The sequence below is a fragment of the Oncorhynchus clarkii genome, chromosome 17, assembly GCF_045791955.1.
Source record: "Oncorhynchus clarkii lewisi isolate Uvic-CL-2024 chromosome 17, UVic_Ocla_1.0, whole genome shotgun sequence".
Classification (NCBI taxonomy): Eukaryota; Metazoa; Chordata; class Actinopteri; order Salmoniformes; family Salmonidae; genus Oncorhynchus; species Oncorhynchus clarkii.
This window is the reverse complement of record NC_092163.1, coordinates 77,008,838-77,026,809: the sequence shown is the minus strand read 5'-3', so window position 1 is coordinate 77,026,809 and position 17,972 is coordinate 77,008,838. Positions and strand designations below refer to the sequence as shown.

General features: G+C 45.3%; 1 protein-coding gene across 1 annotated transcript; it reads right to left on the bottom strand.

Annotated features, from left to right (window-relative positions):
• Positions 1-1,154: 1,154 nt before the first annotated feature.
• On the bottom strand, positions 1,155-12,610 carry LOC139369939 (myg1 exonuclease). Its single transcript, XM_071109223.1, has 6 exons — positions 12,305-12,610; positions 11,765-11,877; positions 7,051-7,210; positions 6,292-6,441; positions 1,911-2,033; positions 1,155-1,340 (listed from the first exon to the last, which is right to left on the bottom strand). The coding sequence occupies exons 1-6, from the start codon at positions 12,608-12,610 to the stop codon at positions 1,155-1,157; spliced, it is 1,038 nt and encodes a 345-aa protein (XP_070965324.1).
• Between the last annotated feature and the right edge of the window lie 5,362 nt (positions 12,611-17,972).

Sequence of the window (17,972 nt, the reverse complement as noted above, 5' to 3'; positions counted from 1 at the left end):
GGGGATTTGAACTTGCAACCTTCCGGTTACTAGTCCAACGCTCTAACCACTAGGCTACCCTGCCGCCACATGTAGGATGTGTAGTCGGACAGGAAAACACTGGACCCTCCACTAGTTCACTACACCTATAGTCAACTCTAAAGCACTGTCTTAGAAAAAATATGTTTCTATCTTGAACATAAGGGTTCTTCAGACATCCCCATAGGAGAACCCCTTTTGGGTTCCACGTAGAACCCTTTCCATACCATAGAGGGCTCTAAATGGAACTAAAAAGGGTTCTCCTACAGGGACAGTCTAAGTAGTGTACTAAAGTAGTGTACACTACCTGCTATTGTAGGCGATCCGGGTAGTGTACACTACCTGCTATTGTAGGCGATCCGGGTAGTGTACACTACCTGCTATTGTAGGCGATCCGGGTAGTGTACACTACCTGCTATTGTAGGCGATCCGGGTAGTGTACACTACCTGCTATTGTAGGCGATCCGGGTAGTGTACACTACCTGCTATTGTAGGCGATCCGGGTAGTGTACACTACCTGCTATTGTAGGCGATCCGGGTAGTGTACACTACCTGCTATTGTAGGCGATCCGGGTAGTGTACACTACCTGCTATTTTAGGCGATCCGGGTAGTGTACACTACCTGCTATTGTAGGCGATCCGGGTAGTGTACACTACCTGCTATTGTAGGCGATCCGGGTAGTGTACACTACCTGCTATTGTAGGCGATCCGGGTAGTGTACACTACCTGCTATTGTAGGCGATCTGGGTAGTGTACACTACCTGCTATTTTAGGCGATCCGGGTAGTGTACACTACCTGCTATTGTAGGCGATCCGGGTAGTGTACACTACCTGTTATTGAAGGCGATCTGGGTAGTGTACACTACCTGCTATTGAAGGCGATAGTGTACACTACCTGTTATTGAAGGCGATAGTGTACACTACCTGTTATTGAAGGCGATAGTGTACACTACCTGTTATTGAAGGCGATAGTGTACACTACCTGTTATTGTAGGCGATAGTGTACACTACCTGTTATTGTAGGCGATCTGGGTAGTGTACACTACCTGTTATTGAAGGCGATAGTGTACACTACCTGTTATTGAAGGTGATAGTGTACACTACCTGTTATTGAAGGCGATCTGGGTAGTGTACACTACCTGTTATTGAAGGTGTGCAGACCGGCTGGGACACACTGGACTCTCCACTGTCCGTTCTGGTCAGGGTAGAGGACAAACTTAATGGAGGTGTCCACGCTCAGCTCCTTCTCCAAGGAAAACAGGTGCTCCTTCCAGGGACAACCACCCTGAGAAAACACCACTATCTCGCCACTGGGGTCAACCTGGGGACGGACACAAATCAATCACATTTACTCAGGAATTCACTGGTCACAAAGTGCTTTGCAAACTTAAAACACGGGATCGATACCTATTGTGACGCACACGCTGCATCAATACCTACAATTTCATAACGTCTCGCTGCATCAATACCTACAATTTCATAACGTCTCACGCTGCATCAATACCTACAATTTCATAACGTCTCACACTAACACTTTGCATTAATATCTGTATTGTTACTACACTTAAACCTACGCGCGCATTTACGCCGTAACCACGCGCGCATTTACGCCGTAACCACGCGCGCATTTACGCCGTAACCACGCGCGCATTTACGCCGTAACCACGCGCGCGTTTACGCCGTAACTACGCGTGCGTTTACGCCGTAACTACGCGTGCGTTTACGCCGTAACTACGCGTGTATTTTCACATATTTACACGTGTATCATACATGGAATTTATTTTAACAGACAAAGTAGTTCTGGAGAGAAGCAACATGACAGGGGATGTCATCAGAACAGCCCTGTCCGCTACCTAGTGTAAGTGAATATCTGCATGTCTACGGTAGGTACCTGCTTCCTCGTCTGTACAGCTCCCTCCACCACCACACGGGCAGGAAGCCAGGAGTTCTGGTAGAAGTCAACCCGGTCCAGGAACTCTGCTCCTACCATGCCCAGAGCCGTATGGAAGCCCTCCTAAAATACACAACATGAGGAGACAACAGGAGGAGGAGACGACAGGAGGAGGAGGAGACGACAGGAGGAGGAGGAGACGACGACATGAGGAGGAGACGACAGGAGGAGGAGGAGACGACGACATGAGGAGGAGACGACGACATGAGGAGGAGACGACGACATGAGGAGGAGACGACGACATGAGGAGGAGACGACGACATGAGGAGGAGACGACAGGAGGAGACGACATGAGGAGGAGACGACGACATGAGGAGACGACGACAGGAGGAGACGACAGGAGGAGACGACAGGAGACGACATGAGGAGGAGACGACGACAGGAGGAGACGACATGAGGAGGAGACAGGAAATGTCACGAAACATAAGGCGACACCAGGAGATATCAGCAGTCTTGCAGCACATGAAGGACAGCACAACAGCTGCTAAAGTAAATACAGGATAGATAAACATTTTTCTACAAGGAAAACTAAAGGTCGCTAAAGGTCTCCCTCACTGACTGACTCACTGACTCAGTGAGTGTGAGCAGCTGGGAGTTTGGTGAGACAGGACGAGAAGGGCAGGAGGAAAAATATATTACTTTTTTTTTTTCAATCAAAAAGTGACAAGGTGACAATTGATTGAATCAGGAAATCACAGGGCTGTTGAGTAGCGCAGCCTGTCACAATCCACTGTGCCTTTCCAGGGTATGACGAATGAATAGAGTCGACGACCAGCCTCTCACAGAGTAATAAGTAAGTGCTCCTGGTCTGAGAAAGGTGTGGGAAATGGAGGAAAATGGACATGGAGTTTATTCCCCCTCTGCCCTCCCCATTCCCCATCTGAGACAGACGATAAGAGTTTATTCCCCCTCTGCCCTCCCCATTCCCCATCTGAGACAGACGATAAGAGTTTATTCCCCCTCTGCCCTCCCCATTCCCCATCTGAGACAGACGATAAGAGTTTATTCCCCCTCTGCCCTCCCCATTCCCCATCTGAGACAGACGATAAGAGTTTATTCCCCCTCTGCCCTCCCCATTCCCCATCTGAGCCAGACGATAAGAGTTTATTCCCCCTCTGCCCTCCCCATTCCCCATCTGAGCCAGACGATAAGAGTTTATTCCCCCTCTGCCCTCCCCATTCCCCATCTGAGCCAGACGATAAGAGTTTATTCCCCCTCTGCCCTCCCCATTCCCCATCTGAGCCAGATGATAAATCACAGGTGAGTGACCTACTTGTCCAATCGTTGTACAGAGTTTAAAAGGCAACTGCACTTCCTGATTTGTCCTAGTTTCAGATTTGGTTCCTTAAGAAATGCTAGCTGCCGTTACATTATGTCAGGATATGTCACTGAGGGAGAGAGGGTAATGTAAAACCTTTACATTATGTCAGGATATGTCACTGAGGGAGAGAGGGCAATGTATAACCTTTACATTATATCAGGATATGTCACTGTGGGAGAGAGGGTAATGTATAACCGTTACATTATGTCAGGATATGTCACTGAGGGAGAGAGGGTAATGTATAACATTTACATTATGTCAGGATATGTCACTGAGGGAGAGAGGGTAATGTATAACCTTTACATTATATCAGGATATGTCACTGAGGGAGAGGGGGTAATGTATAACCTTTACATTATGTCAGGATATGTCACTGAGGGAGAGGGGGTAATGTATAACCTGTACATTATGTCAGGATATGTCACTGAGGGAGAGAGGGTAATGTATAACCTTTACATTATGTCAGGATATGTCACTGAGGGAGAGGGGGTAATGTATAACCTTTACATTATATCAGGATATGTCACTGAGGGAGAGAGGGTAATGTATAACCGTTACATTATGTCAGGATATGTCACTGAGGGAGAGAGGGTAATGTATAACCGTTACATTATGTCAGGATATGTCACTGAGGGAGCGAGGGTAATGTATAACCTTTACATTATGTCAGGATATGTCACTGAGGGAGAGAGGGTAATGTATAACCTTTACATTATGTCAGGATATGTCACTGAGGGAGAGAGGGTAATGTATAACCTTTACATTATGTCAGGATATGTCACTGAGGGAGAGAGGGTAATGTATAACCTTTACATTATATCAGGATATGTCACTGAGGGAGAGGGGGTAATGTATAACCTTTACATTATATCAGGATATGTCACTGAGTGAGAGAGGGTAATGTATAACCTTTACATTATGTCAGGATATGTCACTGAGGGAGCGAGGGTAATGTATAACCTTTACATTATGTCAGGATATGTCACTGAGGGAGTGAGGGTAATGTATAACCGTTACATTATGTCAGGATATGTCACTGAGGGAGAGGGGGTAATGTATAACCTTTACATTATGTCAGGATATGTCACTGAGGGAGCGGGGGTAATGTATAACCTTTACATTATGTCAGGATATGTCACTGAGGGAGAGAGGGTAATGTATAACCTTTACATTATGTCAGGATATGTCACTGAGGGAGCGAGGGTAATGTATAACCTTTACATTATGTCAGGATATGTCACTGAGGGAGAGAGGGTAATGTATAACCTTTACATTATGTCAGGATATGTCACTGAGGGAGAGAGGGTAATGTATAACCTTTACATTATGTCAGGATATGTCACTGAGGGAGAGAGGGTAATGTATAACCTTTACATTATGTCAGGATATGTCACTGAGGGAGAGAGGGTAATGTATAACCTTTACATTATGTCAGGATATGTCACTGAGGGAGAGAGGGTAATGTATAACCTTTACATTATGTCAGGATATGTCACTGAGGGAGTGTTTATCATCCTCCCGTAGATGATAAACACTTGCCTTACTCAAAAGGCACTGTGGTGGTGGTGGTGGTGGTGGTGGTGTGTGGTGTGGTGGTGGTGTGTGGTGGTGGTGGTGTGTGGTGTGTGGTGGTGGTGGTGTGTGGTGGTGGTGGGTGGTGGTGGTGTGTGGTGGTGGTGGTGTGTGGTGGTGGTGTGTGGTGGTGGTGTGTGGTGGTGTGTGGTGGTGGTGGTGTGTGGTGGTGGTGGTGTGTGGTGGTGGTGTGTGGTGGTGGTGTGTGTGTGGTGGTGGTGTGTGGTGGTGGTGTGTGGTGGTGGTGTGTGTGTGGTGGTGTGTGTGTGGTGGTGGTGGTGGTGGTGTGTGGTGGTGGTGGTGTGTGGTGGTGGTGTGTGTGTGGTGGTGTGTGGTGGTGGTGTGTGTGGTGGTGGTGGTGTGTGGTGGTGGTGTGTGGTGGTGGTGGTGTGTGGTGGTGGTGGTGTGTGTGGTGGTGTGTGGTGGTGGTGGTGTGTGGTGGTGGTGGTGGGGGTGGTGGTGGTGTGTGGTGGTGGTGTGTGGTGGTGGTGGTGGTGTGTGTGGTGGTGGGGGTGGTGGTGGGGGTGGTGGTGGTGGTGGTGGTGGTGTGTGGTGGTGGTGGTGGTGTGTGGTGGTGTGTGGTGGTGGTGGTGTGTGGTGGTGGTGGTGTGTGGTGGTGGTGGTGGTGGTGGTGTGTGGTGGTGGTGGTGGTGGTGTGTGGTGGTGGTGTGTGGTGGTGGTGTGTGGTGGTGGTGGTGTGTGGTGGTGGTGGTGGTGGTGTGTGGTGGTGGTGGTGGTGTGTGGTGGTGGTGTGTGGTGGTGGTGTGTGGTGGTGGTGGTGTGTGGTGGTGGTGTGGTGGTGGGGGTGGTGGTGGTGTGTGGTGGTGGTGGTGTGTGGTGGTGGTGGTGTGTGGTGGTGGTGTGTGGTGGTGGTGGTGTGTGGTGGTGGTGTGGTGGTGGGGGTGGTGGTGGTGTGTGGTGGTGGTGGTGTGTGGTGGTGGTGGTGTGTGGTGGTGGTGGTGTGTGTGTGGTGGTGGTGTGTGTGTGGTGGTGGTGTGTGTGTGTGGTGGTGGTGTGTGTGTGGTGGTGGTGTGTGTGTGTGGTGGTGGTGTGTGTGGTGGTGTGTGGTGGTGGTGGTGTGTGTGGTGGTGTGTGTGGTGGTGTGTGTGGTGGTGTGTGTGGTGGTATCCCGAGAAGGTACGTTTCCCCCTGTCAGATTCAGAAGTATCGACTCAGGAAGAATAGACTCATTCAACCAGACAGCCTGGTAGGGCCTTACAGTTATTCAGGAACACTGGCAGAGCTCAAATCTTGACATCTCTGAGCTTGTCTGGCGCCGGTTGGACGCCTCAACAAAGTGTTACCGGGGGACTATATTAACACACACACACACACACACACACACAGCTGTACTGACTGAAGGCTGGTGTTTCAGCCCTTTTAATAGGGTATATTTCCACACACACGGTACGCCACACATTGACTGACCTCTGTGTCCTGGCTCTTGCTGTTCCAGCGTGGGTTAAGGTGTCCGACGCGGGCGCTGAGAGTGGTAGAGACAGCGTAGCGAGCCTCTCCATCATACTGGGAGATCCCGTTGTCCACAGCATCCACCTCCTCCACCAAGTTCTCATACAGCTACAGAGAACAGAGAACGTTACATCCAACTAGTTCTCATACAGCTAGCGAGAACAGAGAACGTTACATCCACCAAGTTCTCATACAGCTACAGAGAACAGAGAACGTTACATCCACCTAGTTCTCATACAGAGAGCAGAGAATGTTACATCTTAACTAGTTCTCATACAGAGAATGTTACATCCACCTAGTTCTCATACAGAGAACAGAGAATGTTACATCCACCTAGTTCTCATACAGCTACAGAGAACGTTACATCCAACTAGTTCTCATACAGCTACAGAGAACAGAGAACGTTACATCCAACTAGTTCTCATACAGAGAACGTTACATCCACCTAGTTCTCATACAGAGAACAGAGAACGTTACATCCACCTAGTTCTCATACAGAGAACAGAGAACGTTACATCCACCTAGTTCTCATACAGCTACAGAGAACAGAGAACGTTACATCCACCTAGTTCTCATACAGAGAACAGAGAACGTTACATCCACTTAGTTCTCATACAGAGAACGTTACAGCCAACTAGTTCTCATACAGCTACAGAGAACAGAACATGGCAGAGAGGTTATCAATAGGGATGGAGCCCCCCCCCCCCCCAGTCTCACCTTATCATAGAGCACCTCCAGCTGTCTGTCTCCTTCCTTCAGGGAGGTGAGCTGAGACAGGACCCTCCGGCCAAAATGAAGGTAGACCAAACCGGCCGAGCTCAACTTTGTCACCCAGGGCTTCTCTGGACACAGGCTGTGGAACGTCTCAGAGAAGGTCCTGGATAAGCAGAGAGCAGCACACATGAATATGTTATGTCTCCATCTTGTAGAAATATCCCCCTCCCCTTTCCATGCATAATCTACTGCCTCTATGATTATACTAATCCCATGTTTATGGACCATCAGATACTTGAACACAGGCTGCTGAATGTGCCCCTAAACGTCCTGAACACGGGCTGCTGAATGTGCCCCTAAACGTCCTGAACATGGGCTGCTGAATGTGCCCCTAAACATAATGGACACAGGCTGCTGAATGTTCCCCTAAACTTCCTGAACACAGGCTGCTGAATGTGCCCCTAAACGTCCTGGACAGAGAGCAGCACACCCACCTATCACTCACTCTGTCTCATTCAAATTCTAAAGATTTATTATAATTCTAAAGCAGTTCACACATCATTTACAAAGACTTATCTAAACTCTGAAGCTTTTATTGTCCATCAACTTTATATAAGACAGACACGTGTTTATTTGGCTTGAGGCGAGTCTCCTCTAACACAACCATTCTTGGTTTCAGCAGAATAACAGCAAGGTGTGACGTCTGTCTTTAAAGACTAGCTGGAGGATAACAGCAGGATGTGACGTTTGTCTTTAAAGACTAGCTGGAGGATAACAGCAGGATGTGACGTCTGTCTTTAAAGACTAGCTGGAGGATAACAGCAGGATATGACGTCTGTCTTTAAAGACTAGCTGGAGGATAACAGCAAGGTGTGATGTCTGTCTTTAAAGACTAGCTGGAGGATAACAGCAAGGTGTGACGTCTGTCTTTAAAGACTAGCTGGAGGATAACAGCAGGATGTGACGTTTGTCTTTAAAGACTAGCTGGAGGATAACAGCAGGATGTGACGTCTGTCTTTAAAGACTAGCTGGAGGATAACAGCAGGATATGACGTCTGTCTTTAAAGACTAGCTGGAGGATAACAGCAAGGTGTGATGTCTGTCTTTAAAGACTAGCTGGAGGATAACAGCAAGGTGTGACGTCTGTCTTTAAAGACTAGCTGGAGGATAACAGCAAGGTGTGACGTCTGTCTTTAAAGACTGGCTAGGTGCTCATTGAAAACAGTATCAGGTGGTGAACGGCAGGATGTGACCTCGGTCTTTAAAAACTGTCTGGGTGCTCATTGAAAACAGTATCAGGTGGTGAACGGCAGGAAAATTATGCTATCTGTTCCATCCATGACAAATGAATTAGTGTCACTTAAAACGGAAAGCAGTAGTCTACTTGTTAAATAGTTTTGCTGTTGGTGATTGTACTGATCATATCAGAAATGTATGTTCACGTAACATTAACTAGAGGTAGCCTAGATGTGTTATCAACCGAGGAAGCATCCTTCTGCTTCTTCCAAAAAAATAGGTTAATAGACTATTTAAAATCTAATTTAAATCAATGTGGTTCATTTAAAAGAGACATAAAAATGAGATCAACAGATTAGATTGATAATACGACTCTAGAGTCTTGTCAATACAGACTGATCAGAACAGGAACAACAGAACACACAAATGAAATCAGAACAATCCCCACCAGGGACTCTGGACGCCCGCGGCTGGCTACCTAGAGCAGGACAGTGCTTTCAGCAAAGGCTAAGTGTAAATGAAAAAAAAACCTTTCAGTCAAAATTCAAAACACCAAAATAAATGAACACTCCTTGGCTTTCAGTAATATGTCTCTACACAAGTGTTGCCTTTCATATTTTAGTAGGCCAGTTGATAATGCTAATCAGTTGATAATGTCATTCAGTTGATAATGTCAATCAACTCTACCCAGGGTGGTGTCTACTGAGCGTGTGAGGAGATGAGTGCCTCACAGCAGGGGGGCCTGCAGTGGTCATTTAATTCTGGTGACAAATGAACCCTATTCCCTACAGTGCACTGTGGGCCCTTAGCACTATGGGCTCTGGTCTAAAGTAATGCACTATATAGGGAATAGGGCTCTGGCCTAAATTAGTGCACTATATAAGAAATAGGGCTTTGGCATAAAGTAGTGCACTATATAAGAAATAGGGCTTTAACATAAAGTAGTGCACTATATAGGGAATAGGGCTCTGGTCTAAAGTAGTGCACTATATAGGGAATAGGGCTCTGGTCTAAAGTAGTGCACTATATAGGGAATAGGGCTCTGGTCTAAAGTAGTGCACTATATAGGGAATAGGGCTCTGGTCTAAAGTAGTGCACTATATAGGGAATAGGGCTCTGGTCTATAGTAGTGCACTATATAGGGAATAGGGTGCCATTAGGTCCACTTCTAGCCCCGCTGCCCGCTGAGCGCCAAGCGTCAGATACTCGAGTGGCATGCTGTGTGGCACACGGTCGATAACTAGCAACGGAATCCCTGCATCAATTATACAGAGATGGCAGTTAAATATGGACAAAAAGAGAAGGACACAGTGGAGCCATCAATCACCCGCCTGTCTGTCAGTCTGTCAGTCTGACACAAATGTATTTCTATCCAAATGTTGTTGCCATGTTTTTACCTGTTGCTGCCATGTTGTTACCCGTTGCTATGTTGCTGCCATGTTGTTACCCGTTGCTATGTTGCTGCCATGTTGTTACCCGTTGCTATGTTGTTGCCATGTTGTTACCCGTTGCTATGTTGTTGCCATGTTGTTACCCGTTGCTATGTTGTTGCCATGTTGTTACCCGTTGCTATGTTGTTGCCATGTTGTTAAAACCTGTTGCCATGTTGTTACCCGTTGCTATGTTGTTGCCATGTTGTTAAAACCTGTTGCCATGTTGTTGCCATGTTGTTACCCGTTGCTGCCATGTTGTTACCCGTTGCTATGTTGTTGCCATGTTTTTACCTGTTGCTGCCATGTTGTTACCCGTTGCTATGTTGTTGCCATGTTTTTAAAACCTGTTGCCATGTTGCTGCCATGTTGTTAACCGTTGCTATGTTGTTGCCATGTTTTTAAAACCTGTTGCCATGTTGTTGCCATGTTGTTACCCGTTGCTATGTTGTTGCCATGTTTTTAAAACCTGTTGCCATGTTGTTGCCATGTTGTTACCTGTTGCTGCCATGCTATTACCATGCTGTTGCCATGTTGTTCCCATAAACCCATCCCTATCCCCACCCCTTTTCCTTATGCCCTCTGCCTAAAACAGGCTTACTTTGATTTTTTTGGTGCCAGAGGGTGTTGCTATGCGGGATGGGGATGGGGCAGAATCGATGCAGTAGAGTATCGCCATATTATTGACGATATTATATTGATTATGACTCCATGTATCAATTATTTTGTTTAAAAAGCTAGTTGTTTTTGCTAGGTAGTCAAAGTTAGCTAGCGCCACCTGAGATAGCAGCTAGAGATAATATCAGGAGGGAAGGAGGGAGGGGGAGGCGGGAAGGGAGGGGAGGGAGGAGGGGAGGGAGGAGGGGGGAGAATGATGGAGAAGCTTAGTTCTCTCTCCTACCTGCTGGGGGGGGGAAACCTCTGGCATTTCCACACCAATCAGTAGACAGACAGGTAATTGACTGATAAATCATTAATGTGATGACAAGATTTAGACACATAAAAAATACATGATTTCTCTCTTATATGCGATGTCAGTGTGCCTTCTATAAATTCACATCTCTGCAATCATGTCGCTCTAAGACTACAGCTTGTGGTTGGTATCAGTCGGTATGTAATACTGGAGCGTACCGTTACTCCTCAAGGGCCAAGGACACGATGTTCTTTTCAGAGGTAGACTGGCCCTGGCAGACAAAACATCCAAATACGCCATCTATACGTGAATCCATTGTCAAATTGCGATATGGTTCTAGAAACAAAAAGCTCTTTACTTTCATATCAAAATAATTTCAAACGTAAAATACAAACTTACAGTTTTAACCGTTTTTTATCTCAGTTGCAGTCGACAGTATTTTTTCACTGACAACCCTTTTCTGATGCCGGTTTTCCGTTACACAAAGGTGTGGCCTTCTTCTTACATAAACATAAACAAGCGCCGGGGCAGGTAGCCGGGACTGGGGCAGGTAGCCGGGACTGGGGCAGGTAGCCGGGACTGGGGCAGGTAGCCGGGACTGGGGCAGGTAGGCGGGACTGGGGCAGGTAGGCGGGACTGGGGCAGGTAGGCGGGACTGGGGCAGGTAGCCGGGACTGGGGCAGGTAGGCGGGACTGGGGCAGGTAGGCGGGACTGGGGCAGGTAGGCGGGACTGGGGCAGGTAGGCGGGACTGGGGCAGGTAGCCGGGGCAGGTAGGCGGGGCTGGGGCAGGTAGCCGGGGCAGGTAGCCGGGGCAGGTAGCCGGGACTGGGGCAGGTAGCCGGGACTGGGGCAGGTAGCCTAGTGGTTAGAGTGTTGGGCCAGTAACCGAAAGGTTGCTGGATCGAATTCCCGAGCTGACAAGGTAAAAGTCTGTCGTTCTGCCCCTGAACAAGGCAGTTAACCCACTGTTCCCTGGTAGGCCGTCATTGTAAATAAGAATTTGTTCTTAACTGACTTGTCTAGTTAAATAAAACATTAATTTAAATAAACTCCCCCGTAAAGAAGACGCCTTCGTCCAATGATTTGTGTGTAACGCAATGGAACAGAGTCATGACCAAGGGCTAGTTCCACTGTACCTCTGATGATGGTCATAGAGATGCTTCTTGGGGTCAAACTCTCCTCCCACATCCACCACGATGTCACACTTGGCGAGCTCTGCAGGGTCCCGAGTTCTGACGATCTCAGCATCCTGAAAAAAATATGAAATTCAGCAGAAATTTTTAAAATATCATTAATGTCCAATACATTAGGTGCTGTGCAATCGTTCTATCTGAGCGTGCACGGTGCGCCGTCTGGGTGGAGTTGGGGAAAAATCCGCCGAACCGGCGAGCTAAAAAGAATGCACCCACGAATATTCAGCGTCTTATCGTGGCGAGGGGAGGACCATGTGGTTTAATGAAATTCAATCTGTTTGAACGTTATGCATTTGGGGCGTTATGCAATGCTGACCTGGCTGAGCTTATGGCATAAGTACAGTAGCTAGCTGGCTTTAGAATATACTAACGTTAACTAGCTAGCGAACTCTTGTCTTCGCCGGGGTGGAAGAAACGTTGAATCGTGCATTAATATTTACCATATAGTTTCCTGCAAAATAGGAACAAATCAATGTTATGCACCTTGTACTCCGGGAGCTGGTGAAGGAAGAAACAGGCTAGCACTTCATCACAATGAAATGTCCCGTTATGGGTGCCGATTATTTTACCAGACATGTTTTCTGTGCAGAGTCGCTTGGGTTGGTGTGACATGTATCTTCTTTCTGCAACTGGTATACTGTCCCTAACCGGTATATTTCTAAAAACACTAGTAAACACTGAAGTTCGGAAAGTGAATTTCAACAGGTTCGGTGCTAACATGAAGTTAGCTGCTACACACGCTGCTGAAGATAATGAGGCGGACTGTAATTTCAGACGGACTGGCGACATGCCGGATATGGCGTATAGCTTCTTCTTCTTTGGAGTTTAACGGCGGTTGGCATCCAATATGTTGCACTATCGGCCCCAATTGGACTATAATATAAATCCATTGTACTTTGTGATGCAAAAGGGGAAAACAAAATAGTAAAATATCGTATACCCAAATACTTCTCTGCAGCTGCCACCACAACATCTATTTGCTGTGATTTACATTCCATTTCTGTGGTACAGTTCATAACCATTGCTATGAACACCAAGAAGCCAACCTTACTGAAGCATATATCACTCGTTGGTCTATCCTTCTGTGCTGGCACAGATGTACTACTCACAGCGATCCTCTCAGGATCCTTGACCCATCCTCCTCTGCTATCTTCCCTGCCTCAGCATACGACACCTTCTGCACTACTCTGAATCTAGACACCTCAACCTGCCCCTCTCTAACCGGACATTTCTGATCCCCAGCAACATGGACACCCCTACAGTTGACACACACAACTGTATCCACCAAAACTACACAATCCCCTGTCCCATGACCTCCTGCACACTCCCCGCATCTTGGAATCTCCCTCTTACACACGACTGCAACATGACCATCAACGTTGCACCTGAAACAGCGCAGTTGATTCTGCACAAAAGCTTTCACAGGAAAACTGATATACTAACATGACTTTGTCTGGTTGAGTCTCTGACTCAAAATTCAAAAAGGACTGACAGTGTCTCCTCTGTTCCACCACGCTCACCACCGTGTCTGAACGGTGGGCGTCACAAACACCAGGAATATTCACCTTCAATCGCTCCCCCCTCCCCCTTAGTTCTCTCTCCTACCTGCTGGGGGGGGGGGGGGGGGGGGGGGGGGGGGGGGGGGGGGGCCTCTGGCATTTCCACACCAATCAGTAGACAGACAGGTAATTGACTGATAAATCATTAATGTGATGACAAGATTTAGCCACATAAAAAGTACATGATTTCTCTCTTATATGCGATGTCAGTGTGCCTTCTATAAATTCACATCTCTGCAATCATGTCGCTCTAAGACTACAGCTTGTGGTTGGTATCAGTCGGTATGTAATACTGGAGCGTACCCACGCTCACCACCGTGTCTGAACGGTGGGCGTCACAAACACCAGGAATATTCACCTTCAATGGCTCCGCCTCCACACTTAACGCTACCCCCATTCCTTTCATACAGCATATCTAAAAATCCAGTGTGGATTTTGTCCTGTTTCTGACATACATACAGTATGTTGACATTATATATATATTTTTTTTTTAAGTTGCACTAAATTCACTGAAATTCTTATGTTGTCTATTGTGAACTTTATTCAGCCAACTCTAGTCATTCAGCTTTGACAGAGCTGTTCCATCTGCTCTCGGAAAAGGCAGAATGGGTTGTTTCCTCTTATCTATCGTAAGCTACTCTGATGAGTTGCCTTTGGTACAGATAATAACCATCAGTCTATATGAGTTGTATGTTAGCATGTTTCTAACCATCATTAGCCTATATGAGTTGTATGTTTATAACCATCATTAGCCTATATGAGTTGTTTATTTATAACCATCATTAGCCTATATGAGTTGTATGTTTATAACCATCATTAGCCTATATGAGTTGTATGTTTATAACCATCATTAGTCTATATGAGTTGTATGTTTATAACCATCATTAGCCTATATGAGTTGTATGTTTATAACCATCATTAGCCTATATGAGTTGTATGTTTATAACCATCATTAGTCTATATGAGTTGTATGTTTATAACCATCATTAGTCTATATGAGTTGTATGTTTATAACCATCATTAGCCTATATGAGTTGTATGTTTATAACCATCATTAGCCTATATGAGTTGTATGTTAACATGTTTATAGCCATCAATAGCCTATATGAGTTGTATGTTTATAACCATCAATAGCCTATATGAGTTGTATGTTTATAACCATTATTAGCCTATTTGAGTTGTATGTCAACATGTTTATAACCATCATTAGCCTATATGAGTTGTATGTTTATAACCATCATTAGCCTATATGAGTTGTATGTTTATAACCATCATTAGCCTATATGAGTTGTATGTTTATAACCATCATTAGCCTATATGAGTTGTATGTTTATAACCATCATTAGCCTATATGAGTTGTATGTTTATAACCATCATTAGTCTATATGAGTTGTATGTTTATAACCATCAATAGCCTAAATGAGTTGTATGTTTATAACCATCATTAGCCTAAATGAGTTGTATGTTTATAACCATCATTAGCCTATATGAGTTGTATGTTTATAACAATCATTAGCCTAAATGAGTTGTATGTCAACATGTTGCTGTGGATGCAGAGACTAAGATTACAGCGTAGGGTAGAAAAGTGTCCATGTACCACTGCCCTGGTCAAAGGTCAAAGGTGGTACACTATCTAGGTAAATAGGGTAGCAGGTCAGACACAGCCACTGTGTCAGCCTCAGTATTATGCTACTATCTAGGGGACGAGCAGTCCCAAGCTAAGATGCAATATTAAATCTGATATTGGTGGTTCATCCCCTCTGAGTCATTGAAGTTATGTAAATAAAAGCATTTGGACTGTTTGAGAAAGATAGAGGGAGAAAGAAAAAACGTATGAGCATCAGTTGTTTCGGACTATAGAGGCGGAATTTGTGAACGTTTGTAATGAGAAGGTAATTCATCATGAACAATGATTTGGCATGTTCTTGTCATCGTTTGACAGGTATGTAAAACTAGTGAAATGTCGACACCTAGTGGAATGTGCACGTCATCGCGTCACTTCAATTCACAGAAATGCGTTCTGTCGTGCTATTGGTTTAGGATGCGGTTACGGATTCGCTCACGTGAGGTCAAAATAAAAACAACTACCTCTATACAAAATTACATGTCTTTGGGGGGAATGAATGAATGAATATAAACACATTTTAAAAAATCGCTGATTCGAGCAACGTTGATGTTGGAAACAAACATGAATGAGAGAGATCATACAGGAGAGACCACTCAATCTGGTGTGCGTGTGTATCCTATTTCAGCACCAGGAAGAGGGGACAGCTCCCTCCCCCACTCTCTCCCAGCTCTCCTTCACGAGCTCTCAGGTTTACAGCGATAACATAATTAGCCAGATGGGACCCCTCGCTCGTACACAGAGACTCAGATAGAACCAAAACGCACCAAGAGGGGGGGTACGCTACACTCAATGCTCCCGTCTTTAAACGCGTCTCAAACGGAGAATAGGATTTAGGACCTGCCCTGTCCTTTCATTGACGAACTCGTAATAAACAATCAAAGCAGTTCGCTACCGAGCCGTAGAACACAGACAGACGGTAGGTTTCCTTATCCGTTTATACGATTGCACAGGAAATGATCAGGGCGCTGTCAAGTGCCATGTACCTACCTACCTGTCTGTTCCTTGTGTGCTACCTTGCCCTCATGACAGTTATTTGATCCATATGTTTTGTTATTGCATGGGTGATTTTAGGCAAAGGATATTTACTGATGGTTGTCAGTATGCTGTTGTTTATTGTGTTTGTGTGTCAGACTCAGAATTCTGTAGACTCTATTGATTTAGATATTTCAGTGGACCATGAATTGCAGCCTACAACACGGGTCGATCCAATTTAGCATCGTTCCAAGACCCTCGTGATCACCCTCCTGTGCCAGTGCCTTACATGGAAATGGCACTTTAAAAAATAATAATATCTGACTAAAAATGAAATGTTTATATTCTAAGCTTTTTTTTAATGTCATTTTGCCATGACAGTTTGGAGTGGCAGTAGGTATTCACATGCCAATTGTCAACAGTTGAAACGACAGTCAGTCAGTCACAGCATACAACACAGTATCTAGCCTAGTGTCTTGTGCCTTTTGTAGCCTACACGCGGATTGTTGAAATTCAATACTCTCTGCCTGCCACTTTTATTCGGGACAAAGGACAATGCACTGAGATGGCTATATCTCTGACCATTAATCCCCATGATAGGAGCCTAGTCTAATCATATTGTTCTGCAGTATCACATTATACGGTAAGGGGGCGCTGTAGCGTCACTATAGCCAATGTCAGGCCTTACTGCATCGGCCGTATATCATCCACGTTATGATTTTTTTCCCCAAATGGCACCCTATCCTCTATGTAATGCATTACTTTTAACCAGAGGTCATGGCCAAAAAGTAATGCACTATATAGGAAAAGCTGCCATTTGGGACGGACCTGTTATGTTGGCAAGCCAAGACAAGGTTCTCCACCTCTCAGGGTAATGAACTCGATATTTATTGATTGGGAGTTCCATTTTCTTGAGTGCTATAAACTATAGAGTTTCACTCGTTAGCCCTTCAAATCCTTAAAACCCATCACCGACAGACATCCCTGCCTGGCTGCCATCAGCGTGTTTTATGGTAATCAATTTGACATCCTGGCTTTTGGCAGTATTTTTTTTTTAATGCAAGTAGCATATTGAATCACTTTGCCCTTACAACAAGGGATCAGTATTGTTGTATTGGCTGACTGAAGCACTGTAAACAATTATCCATTTTTATTAACATGAAAGTGATAAGAAATAATTTTGATTTGTAATTGGGGTAGGCTCATTATGGAGTGTTATTGAAAATGTTCGTCCAATTTATTGAGTTAATTGATTTGGGCCATATGTAAAACATTTTTGGGAAGCTTCAACGTTGTCTCTTACATTTCAAGGCCATGGATAACGAATGTTGTGTTACAGTACACTGGTCATTGGCAAAACTTTACTGCACTGCATGTTTGAGGTGTTAGACAATAGTATTGGGGAATTATGCTGAAATATCAGATCCAAATTCTTCTGCAGTGAGAGATTATACTATCACAGACTAGAGAACAACATTTATACAATCAACATTAAAGATTATCAGCGTGAGTACAGCGGATTGGCTGATGATTACATCATATCTCTAAGAACATCTTTACTAAATGGTTTGTCTTCTGTCAGTCTGGCTTATGGATTTAACTATTTCATCTGTCTGGCCTTTATACCCAACAACTGTCACTTTCCCCTCTGGTCTCACTATCAAAACGTAGCATTGCTTTTCCACTGGTCTCACTATCAAAACGTAGCATTGCTTTTCCACTGGTCTCACTATCAAAACGTAGCATTGCTTTTCCACTGGTCTCACTATCAAAACGTAGCATTGCTTTTCCACTGGTCTCACTATCAAAACGTAGCATTGCTTTTCCACTGGTCTCACTATCAAAACGTAGCATTGCTTTTCCACTGGTCTCACTATCAAAACGTAGCATTGCTTTTCCACTGGTCTCACTATCAAAACGTAGCATTGCTTTTCCACTGGTCTCACTATCAAAACGTAGCATTACTTTTCCACTGGTCTCACTACTCACTTTC